Source organism: Jaculus jaculus, chromosome 17, assembly GCF_020740685.1.
Source record: "Jaculus jaculus isolate mJacJac1 chromosome 17, mJacJac1.mat.Y.cur, whole genome shotgun sequence".
Taxonomy (NCBI): Eukaryota; Metazoa; Chordata; class Mammalia; order Rodentia; family Dipodidae; genus Jaculus; species Jaculus jaculus.
In genome coordinates this window covers 21,971,598-21,982,062 of record NC_059118.1, presented here as the reverse complement: position 1 = coordinate 21,982,062, position 10,465 = coordinate 21,971,598, and the positions used below count along the sequence as shown (strand labels likewise).

The 10,465-nt window shown below is 41.8% G+C and overlaps 1 protein-coding gene across 1 annotated transcript in view; it reads left to right on the top strand.

Moving 5' to 3' along the window:
* Nucleotides 1-4,052: 4,052 nt before the first annotated feature.
* Nucleotides 4,053-10,465, top strand: part of Mrpl3 (mitochondrial ribosomal protein L3) — a 40,826-nt gene continuing 34,413 nt past the window's right edge. Inside the window, exons 1-4 of the mRNA XM_004664325.2 lie at nt 4,053-4,260; nt 5,811-5,995; nt 7,190-7,281; nt 8,289-8,387. Of these exons, the coding sequence (XP_004664382.2) occupies nt 4,169-4,260; nt 5,811-5,995; nt 7,190-7,281; nt 8,289-8,387 (468 nt within the window). The 5' untranslated portion in view covers nt 4,053-4,168. The remainder of the gene's footprint in view (nt 4,261-5,810; nt 5,996-7,189; nt 7,282-8,288; nt 8,388-10,465) is intronic.

Sequence of the window (10,465 nt, the reverse complement as noted above, 5' to 3'; positions counted from 1 at the left end):
TAACATTTGCTATTGTCATTTTCTGAAACCCTAACATATGTGGCATGGCCTAATAAAAATTAAAATTCCATTTTTAAAAGTGCTGTGCTGAAATTGCAAATTGTGACTTAATCTTGTAGGAGACCATTGAAACAAAGCTAATTTTCTTGCTGAATGAGCATGTGTGGGTTTTATAACACGGCATTTTCTGCTTTCTATTCTAGCCAAATGGAATCTCAGAGTTCTGCTTCTTTTATTAAATAATATTTTTTATTTATTCTTTTGAGAGAGAGAGGGAGAAACAGAAAGAAGCAGAGAGAGAGAGAAAAAAGTGCCAGGGCATCCTGCCACTGAAAATGAACTCCAGACACATGGTACATGCGTCTGGAGTTCATTTGCAGAGGCTGGAAGCCCTGGCACACACATTATTTTTCTATCGCTATTCATTCCTTCCCTCTCTCTCTCTCTCTCTCTCTCTCTCTCTCTCTCTCTCTCTCTCTCTCTCTCTGTCTCTCTCCTTGCAAATAAATATTTTTTTAAAGAAAAAGTCGCTGGGCGTGGTGGCACACACCTTTAATCCCAGCACTCAGGTGGCAGAGGTAGGAGGATCACCATGAGTTTGAGGCCACCCTGAGGCTACATAGAGAGTTCCAGGTCAGCCTGAGCTCGAATGAGACCCTACTTCGAAAAACCAAATAAAGGGCTGGAGAGATGGCTTAGCGGTTAAGTGCTTGCCTGTGAAGCCTAAGGACCCCGGTTCGAGGCTCAATTCCCCAGGACCCACATTAGCCAGATGCACAAGAGGGCGCACGCGTCTGGAATTCAGCTGCAGTGGCTGGAAGCCCTGGCGCTTGCTCTCTCTCTCTCTCTCTCTGCCTCACTCTTTGTCACTTTCAAATAAATAAATAAATAAAAATAAACCAAAAAAAAAGAAAAACCAAATAAAATAAAAATAGAAAAAGTCTTTCCAAAAAAGCTTTGCTTTGAAACCTATTCCTATAATGATTCCCTTTTGTTGGACATATCTTTCATAACTCAGAAGCAAAAACCTTCTTTGTGAGTATGCAGGTGTGTGGTGTGCATACACGTGTGTATACATGCTTATATACACATGAACACACTGGTGTATGTGAACACATGTGTGTGCATGTATGTGGAGGCCAAAGGTCAACACCTGGGGTTTTTCTCTATTATTCTAGTCTTGTTCTCACTAAACCCAAATCTCACTAATTTCAGCTAAGTTAGCTAGCCAGTGAGCCCCAGGGGTTCCCTGCCTTTGCCTCCCCAGTGCTGGGATTGCAGACATGTTCATCATGCCAGTGGGTGCTGGGGATTCTGAACTCAAGTCTTCATCCTTGAAGTGTAAGTGCGTTACCCACAGACCCAACTCCCAGCCCCCAAGAAATGAAACTATCCTAACGCTTAATTTAACAAGTAGAAAGCTTCTGGTCTGAATTATTTAGAGTAGGAATAACAGAATTGTTGTATTAAAAAGAGATGTGAAAGGCTGGGGAGCTGACTCAGCAGTTAACAGCACTGGCTTACAAAACTTGCTGGCCCAGGTTTGATTCCCCAAACATCCATATAAAGCCGGATGAACAAAGTGGTAGACTTACCTGGAGTTTATCTGCAGTGCCAAGAGGCCCCAGCATGCCCATACATACTGTTTCTCTCTCTCTCTCTCTCCCTCTCTCTCCCTCTCTCTCCCTCTCTCTCCCTCCCCCCCTCTCTCAAATAAATAAATAAATAAATAAACATACTTATAAAAAGAGATATAGGGCTGGAGAGATTGCACAGTGGTTAAAGGTACTTGCTGGAAAAGCCTAATGGGGGCTGGAGAGATGGCTTAGCAGTTAAGCGCCTGCCTGTGAAGCCTAAGGACCCCGGTTCGAGGCTCAGTTCCCCAGGTCCCACGTTAGCCAGATGCACAAGGGGGCACACGCGTCTGGAGTTCGTTTGCAGAGACTGGAAGCCCTGGCATGCCCATTCTCTCTCTCTCTCCCTCTATCTGTCTTTCTCTCTGTGTCTGTCGCTCTCAAATAAATTTTAAAAAAGCCTAATGGTTTGGGTTCAAATGTCTAAAACCATAGATCTATGGTCACACTGCTAAGATTTCAACCTTGGCTGTGCCACTTACTAGCTGGATGACCTTGTATATTATGGAATCTTTCTATCTGGCTGCAATTTGCATATGGTTGAGATAATTACAGTATTATCACATGAGTATGTAACAAAGATTAAGTGAGAAAATGTACGACGGGAATGAAAGTGAATGCTACTACCAATCAGACTGCAGTATTTATGACAGGAAAGCAACACAATATTTCTAACAAACATCACAGTCTGCGCCACTGATTCAAAATGACTTCTGCTGGCGTTTTGTCCACTATCATAACATTCTCCACCCCGCTTTTGTTTTTCCTGCCTTGGAGGAAAAAAAGATTGAGGTTCCTAATTGCTAAATTATCTTTGATTCTTTTTTTAAATATTTATTTATTTAAGAGAGAGTAAGCACAACTTCCAGCTGCTGAAATGAACTCCATCACCACTTTATGTTTGGCTTTACATGGATACTGGGAAATTGAGCCTGGGCCATAAACTTTTGCAAGAAAGTACCTTTAACCACCAGGCAATCTCCTCAGCCCCTCTTTTTGATTTTTTAACAGTATACGTTCCAAAATAAGTACCTGTTTCCTTGATGGTACCTCAAAAGATCCAGTATAAGTCCTAATCTTGTAACAATCCTCTCTCAGCTCACCATCATAGGAGTCGTCCTAAGGTTATGCTACTCTTTGTGTGGTGAGTTGATTGAATTCAATGTTATCTGAATTCAAGGGCTCGTCCAGTTGTCTTTGGCTGATGGACAGCCGCAGCCATGAACATATATTACTGTACAGTACAAGCACAAAACACTAGCTATTGGTAACAGGAGAGAAGCCATTTTATTCTTTGCTTTTTACATGCAACACACTTGGATGCAGAGATTTGGGGCCGACTATGGTTCAAACAGAAGTCAGAAATGGACCTTTCCTTGGATCTCATAAGCCATACTACCCAGATCACTAATTAAAAAATAAATAAATAAAGTGAAAAGATAAACTCCCAAGTTATTTCTGAATGTCTAAGAACTCTCACTGACAAGGAAATGTATCTTTAGAGCAAGAGACTGAATATCCAAGGCACATACATGGTACAAGATCTGATACCAAGAATAGGGAGTTGTTCAGAATCTCCAACTTGTTCTCTTTGGCTGCATCACAAATGTCCCTAAAACATAGTGACAACAACATTGTTTGTTTTCTTTAGTAATTGTAATTTACAGGGAATCCATGAGCTGCCCAGATGGCTCGTTCATATTCAAGGTGTTTATGAATTGCAGTCACCTGAAGGGTTACCTGGCGGTGGTGGATCTATTTCCTAGGTGGTTCATTTAGCGGCTGGTATGTTGGTTCTTCTAGATATGGGCCTCTCTTGGGAGTAGTATGTGTGTCATCAGGACGAGACCACAGGATTTCTTCAAGGGAGCAGTTCAAGAGACTAATGTAATGATGTTGGTAAGTTTTATGACCTTCACCTGGAAGTCACATGCCATCATTTTAGCCACAATTGTTAACACATAACCATCCTATCTGCTAGATGTGTTGTATTGGACCTGCACCTAAATTCTTAATCTGTATCCCATCATTTATAACATCTAAATAATTTCTCTTCAGGGCTGTTTTGAGAATTAATCAATGTAAGATTATCAAAGCACTGCTTAGCACCATGCATTGCTCCAGACGGGCATTATTTGAAGTTATTTCTCTTTCCTTAGGTTCCTCGGGAAGCTGATCTGTGGTTCGCCTCATTATTTTACACGTTAAGGCCGAACATTCCTGTCTTTGCCATCCCTGAAGATGTGAGTCAATCCTTGCTACTCTACACCGGAACCCAGGTGCAAACTAGGACTGTTTCGGAAGCGGAACTCGGTTTCCGGGAGTTCACTCTGTGTCCGGAACTTATTGAGGAACGGAACGGAAGTGTCTCTGCCGTTCACTTCCCCCCACCGCGGAGGACATTGGCGGACAACCGGCGTGACCGCTCTTCCAGCGCTGCCGCGAGCGCGTGGGTCCTGGAGTGAGGGACGCGCTGGAAGCACAGCGGCGGGGCGCCCCGAGGTGTCGCGAGCCGAGTCCTCCCCGGCTGCTCCATGCCGGGCTGGGGGCTGCTGGCGCAGGCTGGCGCCCGGGTGCTGGGTTGTGGCGCCGGCGGCCTAGGCGCTGCCCCGGGCTTAGTGAATAGGTGGGTATGGGGCAAGACCGAGGGGTCCGGGGTGTGCAGCCTACGTAACTGCTTCCTTCAGCAGAGACGAGGCCCGGCGTGGAGGTTACTAGATGAGCGGCACAGAAAAATAAGATAGCATCTTGTGATCTAAGGGACTGAAGGGATGATTTAAAAAATTTTTTTTTATTGATTTTGAAACAGAGAGAGAGGGAAGAGAGGCAGATGGGCACGCCAGGGCCTTCAGTTGCTGCAAACGAACTCCAGATGCATGCTCCACTTTGTGCATCTGGCTTTGCGTGGATACTGGGGAACTGAACCCGGATTGTTGGGTTTTGTAGACAAGTACCTTAACCGCTGAGCCATCTCTCCAGCCCAAGGATTTTTTTTTTTTTAATGCTTGTGCAATAGGAGAGTTTCTGAGACGGTTATCACATATGCAGCATCTTTTCACCTAGCGTGTGCCATGTGCGAGATGCTCTTTTAAGTGTAACCAGTGCCTAATGTGTTCCTTAATGCAAGAAGCCCACCGTCATACCAAGCTTTTACAACCAAATCTAAGGGAAGGAACTTGCCCAGTCACTCAACTGGTAAGTGGGAAATCAGTCGAGACTAGCCTGGATCTGCCCAACCTGATCGATCCGGTAGTAGAGTGCAGAACGCTTATAATTACATCCACATTCTTTTCCATGCAAGAATTACACACCTTCTGAGCTTCACCCACTATGCTCTGTCTTAGTTTGCTCAACTGGTCAAAGGTCATCCTTTTCATAGATTTTTTTTTTTTGAACACTACACATTTTCTTAACTTTATGCCACATTCTACTACCTCCACTGGTTGCAAATGCCAAGATATACATTCCAGTATGTTAACGGCCTCTCTTGTTTAAGTAGGACTACTTTGCTAGAAATTTATTTATCCCAGAAGAGAAGATAAAAAAAGCTTTTCCTCCAGGGATCTATTCATAGTTAAACTGTGAGCTCCATGGTTTAAAAAAAAAAAGTCTGCAGAATACTACGTTATTTATATATTTGCAAGCAGAGAGAATGGACACCCCAGCGCCACTAGCCTGCTGCAGAAGAACTCCAGATGTATATACCACTTTTTGCATTTGGCTTTGTATGCATGCTGAGGAATCGAACCCAGGTCATTAGCCTTTAACCACTGAGCCATCACTAATAGCTCAGGGAAAATATATTAAAAAAAAAAAAAAAAGCATACAGGGGCTGGAGAGATGGCTTAGCCATTAAGCGCTTGCCTGTGAGGCCTAAGGACCCCAGTTCAAGGCTCGATTCCCCAGGACCAACGTTAGCCAGATGCACAAGGGGGCGTACACATCTGGAGTTCATTTGCAGTGGCTGGAAGCCCTGGCACTCCCATTCTGTCTGTCTCTATCTGCCTCTTTCTCCGTCTGTTGCTCTTAAATAAATAAATTAATTAAAAAAATAGACTTATAAAAAGCATACAGACAATCCAAATCTTCCTAAGGCTTTGAACACATTATCTAGCCCCATGCAGCTTCCCTTCCCTACATTAAACAGCAGCCTTGTGATTTGGTTTATTTTTTCAGAGCAAACATCTGGCTTTGTGTTCGAAGTCTCCACGGTAACAGTAGTACTTGGTGGGATGAGCACCTTTCTGAGGAAAATGTCTCATTTGTTAAGCAGCTGGTCTCTGATGAAGATAAAGCCCAATTATCAAGTAAACTGAATCCCCTGAAAGATGAACCGTGGCCTTTACATCCTTGGGAACCAGGTGAATCTTCCATATTTCATAAGTTGTCTCCTAATTACTGTGTGGCTGGACACATGCAAAGTCCATGGTGACTGCTGGATACATTGTTGATTATAATTCATTTTCATGTCTTAAGTGTGTCTGGTTCATTGTCATTTGGTTGGGAAGTTGGTTCCAGGATCTTCATGTACTATTGGTGAAACACTCCCTTGGGAAACTGCTTTGTAGGTGAAAAGGGGCTCGTTTTGTATACATTCTCTGTTTTTCCTTCATATAGAAATAAATGTATAATGAAAACTAAAAAGAGAATGAAAGAAATGGGGAAAGGAAAACTGGAAGCATATGATGTGAATTGTAATATGTTGTACAACTGTTTTGAATTAGTATGCTTGTGCATTGTAAGTTTGCCTAACATAACCCCAGAGTTAGGTCTTTGTTTCTTGAGGGATACTGAACCCATATGCGACCAGACCAAGCAGAATGAGGCCTGTCCTGCTTAGCTGGGGTCTCTGGCTGGGTTTTATCATGACTTGACTTGAATAATGGCAGAAGTTCTTGGTGGAGCAGCTTTTCGACATAGGTGGTGAATACATGGCATGAAGGAGACAGACTTTGAGCAGTATGCTGATGACATGTAGAACCTGTGCAGTCTGAGTTAATGCCTTAGAAATTGAGTGCTAACTACTTTCTAAGTAGTATTGGACATGATTTGGTACTAGGAAAGGATAATGATGGACTTATATGCTCTATATTAATACTATTGTTTTAAACTGGAATATACCAACTATTGTTTTTTAAAATACTTTATTCATTTGAGAGAGAAAGAGGGAGATAGAGAGACAGAATAGGTGCACCAGGGCTTCTAGCCAATCAGTACAAACAAACTCCAGGTACATGTGCCACCTTGTGCATCTGGCTTTAATTAGGTACTGGAGAATCAAACCCTGGTTCTTAGGCTTTGCAGGCAAGTGCCTTAACTGCTGAGCCATCTCTCCAACCCAGTACCAATAGACTTTGCTAGACATAGTTTAAGACACTTATATCTATAAGGAATCACTGTTTATCTCTATGAATATATTAGTATATTTCTCATATGCCTGCTTTTATATTGAAAATACCATGTGTTTTCACTATATGTAGTGAAATATAGAGTGTTGTATTATGTCAACAAACAGGAGAAAGTGTCATTAACATTGACTTGGTTTTGATTACCAGGTTCTTCTAGAGTTGGACTTATTGCCCTGAAGCTGGGCATGATGCCTTTATGGACCAAGGATGGTCAAAAGCATGTGGCCACATTACTTCAGGTAAGAAAGCTGTGCAAGTTTAATGGAAATTAAATCCACAGATCTCATATGAAATTTGCCAAATTTGAGAATTTTTTTTTCAAACATTTTTCTGCACTGGGGTCTGAGAACATGTCTTACCAGGGTCTCAGTGGACACTGTTATGAGGCGGGTGAACAGTCAGCCGGTCTGCACTGGGGTCTGAGAATGCATCTGACCAGGGTCTCAGTGGACACTGTTGCTGCTTGTTTGCAGACTACACTTATACAACCCTGCTCTAGAGTGCAAACAGTGATGAAAATTGGGAAGAGATGAGTCTTTTGGGATCTATTTAACCTGTATAGTGTTAACTATTTCCTTACAGAAACTCGTTTTTGTTGTATGCTTATGTTTTTCATATGACAGTTTCAAAGGTTTATTCATGTTTTAAGACTGTAGCTAGTGTTAGAAGGATAATGAATTAAACAACTTTAGAGAACTTTTTAATTTTATTTTTATTTTTTTGTCAGTGAAGGGCTGTGCCTCATGTAGCTCAGGCTGGCTTCGAACTTCCTGTGTAGCTGAGGTTGACCTTGAGCTTCTGGTCTTCCTGCCTCCAGCTGCCCAGTGCTAGAATTACAGGTGTGCGCCACCTAATCCCATGTAGGCTGTTGCTGGCATTCAGAGTGAGAGTTTCATGCATGCTAAGCAGGTATTCTCCATACTGAGCCTCATTTTCTGCCCTTCTTTAGGAAACTCCTTTTTTCCCTCTTTTTTAAAATTATTGTTTATTTGAGAGAGAAGCAGATAAAGAGAGAATGGGCACACTAGGGCCTCTAGCCACTGCAAGTAAACTCCATATACATGTGCCATCCTGTGCGTCTGGTTTCACATGCGTCCTGGGGAATCAAATCTGAGTCCTTTGGCTTTGCAGGCATGTACCTTAACTGCTAAGCCATTTCTCCAGCCCATAGGAAACTCTAATTGTCCTGAGAATGATGTTAAAATGTATCTTGGCACAGCTAACTTTTCTGTGTGCTTGTTTTTAGGTACAAGATTGTCATGTCTTAAAATACACGTCTAAGGAAAATTATAATGGAAAAACGGCAGCCCTGACTGTAGGAGGGAAAACTGTGTCGCGCTTCCGTGTAAGAATATATTTTCATTCCTTGTTCAGGTCTAAATGTTTTCATGCTTGGAGAATATTCCATAGTCACAATCGCAGATTTGTCCTTGAGGTAGATTTTATGTATTTGAGGGAAAACAGCCCAACAGAACTATCTTGAGTCTGAGGAGCCTGAGACTTTGAGTTTATTCTGCAACAGATACCTACCTTGCCAAGCTGTAGTTTGTACATCTGTAAAATGGAGGTTAAAAATACGATCTAGGGCTGCAGGGGTGGTTTTAGTGCTTAAGGCATTTGCCTGCAAAGCCAAAGGACCTTGGTCAGCCAGATGCCCAAGATGGCGTATGTGTCTGGAGTTCATTTGCAGTGGCTAGAGCCCTGCTTCGCCCATTTTCTCCCTCTCCTCCCCTTCTGTCCCTCCCTCTTTCTCTGTCAAATAAATAAATAAATATAAAAATATTTTTTAAATACTATAAATAAATATAAAAATATTTTTTAAAATACTATCTACCTAATAAATTTGCAGAGGGACTAAATGAGGTTTTTCAAATGTTCCTAGAATATAGTAGATCTGATTTTTATTTGTTGGTGGTGTTTGTTTTCTTGTTTGAAAAAGGGTCTTGCTGTGTAGTCCAGGTGCCCCTGGAACTTGAAGCAGTCCTTCTGCCCCAACCTTTTAAGCACTGGGATTACTACTTTTGTCCCAAAGTCCATGAGGAGGATTAATTTTGTTTATTTTAGTAGCTCTTAGTACTTGGAAGAAAGATATATATGAACTTTCACAAGATTTTTCTTAAATAACATTTTTTTAAAACTAAGTAGAATATTCATAGAATTCTGGATTTATAGATTATTAGCAAACTCTGCCCAATTAATATCATCTGTCTATAACTAAAACCACAAACCTAGAAATAGTGATGGATTTTACTAAAGAGCATATTGCTTGTCTCTAAAGAAACATTTTATCATTGTCAATTATTTTTGACATGAACATGGACGAAAATCAGAAGGCAACCTTTACTGTCCAACTGGTAACTTTTGTTAGTTAACTTGTATAAGTCACTTATTACATGTCAATTTTATCAGTGTTAAGCTTTTTATATTCATTACTGTAAGCAACTTGTTCAACCTCGAAGACTAAAGCAGTTAAGTAAGTAATTCAGTTAATCTGCTCTGGCCTGTCTTCACTCACGGGCCTGACGGTAAGAGCAGTGGCGACAGGCTCGCAGCCTCTGGGAGCTCTCCAGCTGGAAGGAGAAATGACCAAACCAGTTGGGCATCCCCGTGCGGTGTTACAACTCTGACTACCACAGATCAGGAAGTGGTGCCAGGAAGTCCCAGGAGGTCTCACTGGGAGATGACCAGAAATGAGTATCAGAAGCGTGCTACAGGGAATGGGGCTTGGGAATAGATGTGTGGCGTGGCCCCCTCATAGTTTGGCTACAGGTGTCAGGGGAGAGGAGCAGTTGAGGCTTCGTCTTATTGACTGGAAAGAGCTTTCTTCTTTTGCCAGCACAGTACTGTGATCAAATTGTTGTCTTGGTAACTAAAATTAGAAGAAGTTGGATTCAAGAAGTACTAAAGAAGTTGTTACTAGAGGAGAATTAATAAAAAGCCTTTTAAACCAAGGCAGTTGTTTTGTTTTGGTTTGGTTTGATTTTTTGCAGTTGTGTTTTTGTTGAAAGGATTAGAGGTTTGTAAAATACTGGGTGGGAATAAGTGAGGTGAGAGGACACAGGCATAAGGTGGTTTCTAAGCAAGGATCTGGGTCATTCTAATGCTGCAAGCTAGAATAGGGACAAGGAAGGAAAAACTCTGGAGGGAAGATATGTTGGGTTCACAGAAAATCCAGGTGGAATTTTCCTGTGCAAAGTGAGAAATTCTGGTTGGTCATTAGGCCACAGTTAGTTCATTTGAGTCTTATTAACTTGCCTGTGCCTTAAGTGTTAGAGAAGTCAGCTATTTTTGCATATTATAGTAGTGTAGTCCATTTGTGTTTTTGTTGTTGTTGTTGTTGTTTGTTTACTTGCATTTGTAGTATGTGTGGTGTGTGGTGTTGGCACGTGTATATGTTGATGTGTGCATTGAGGTGCACATAGA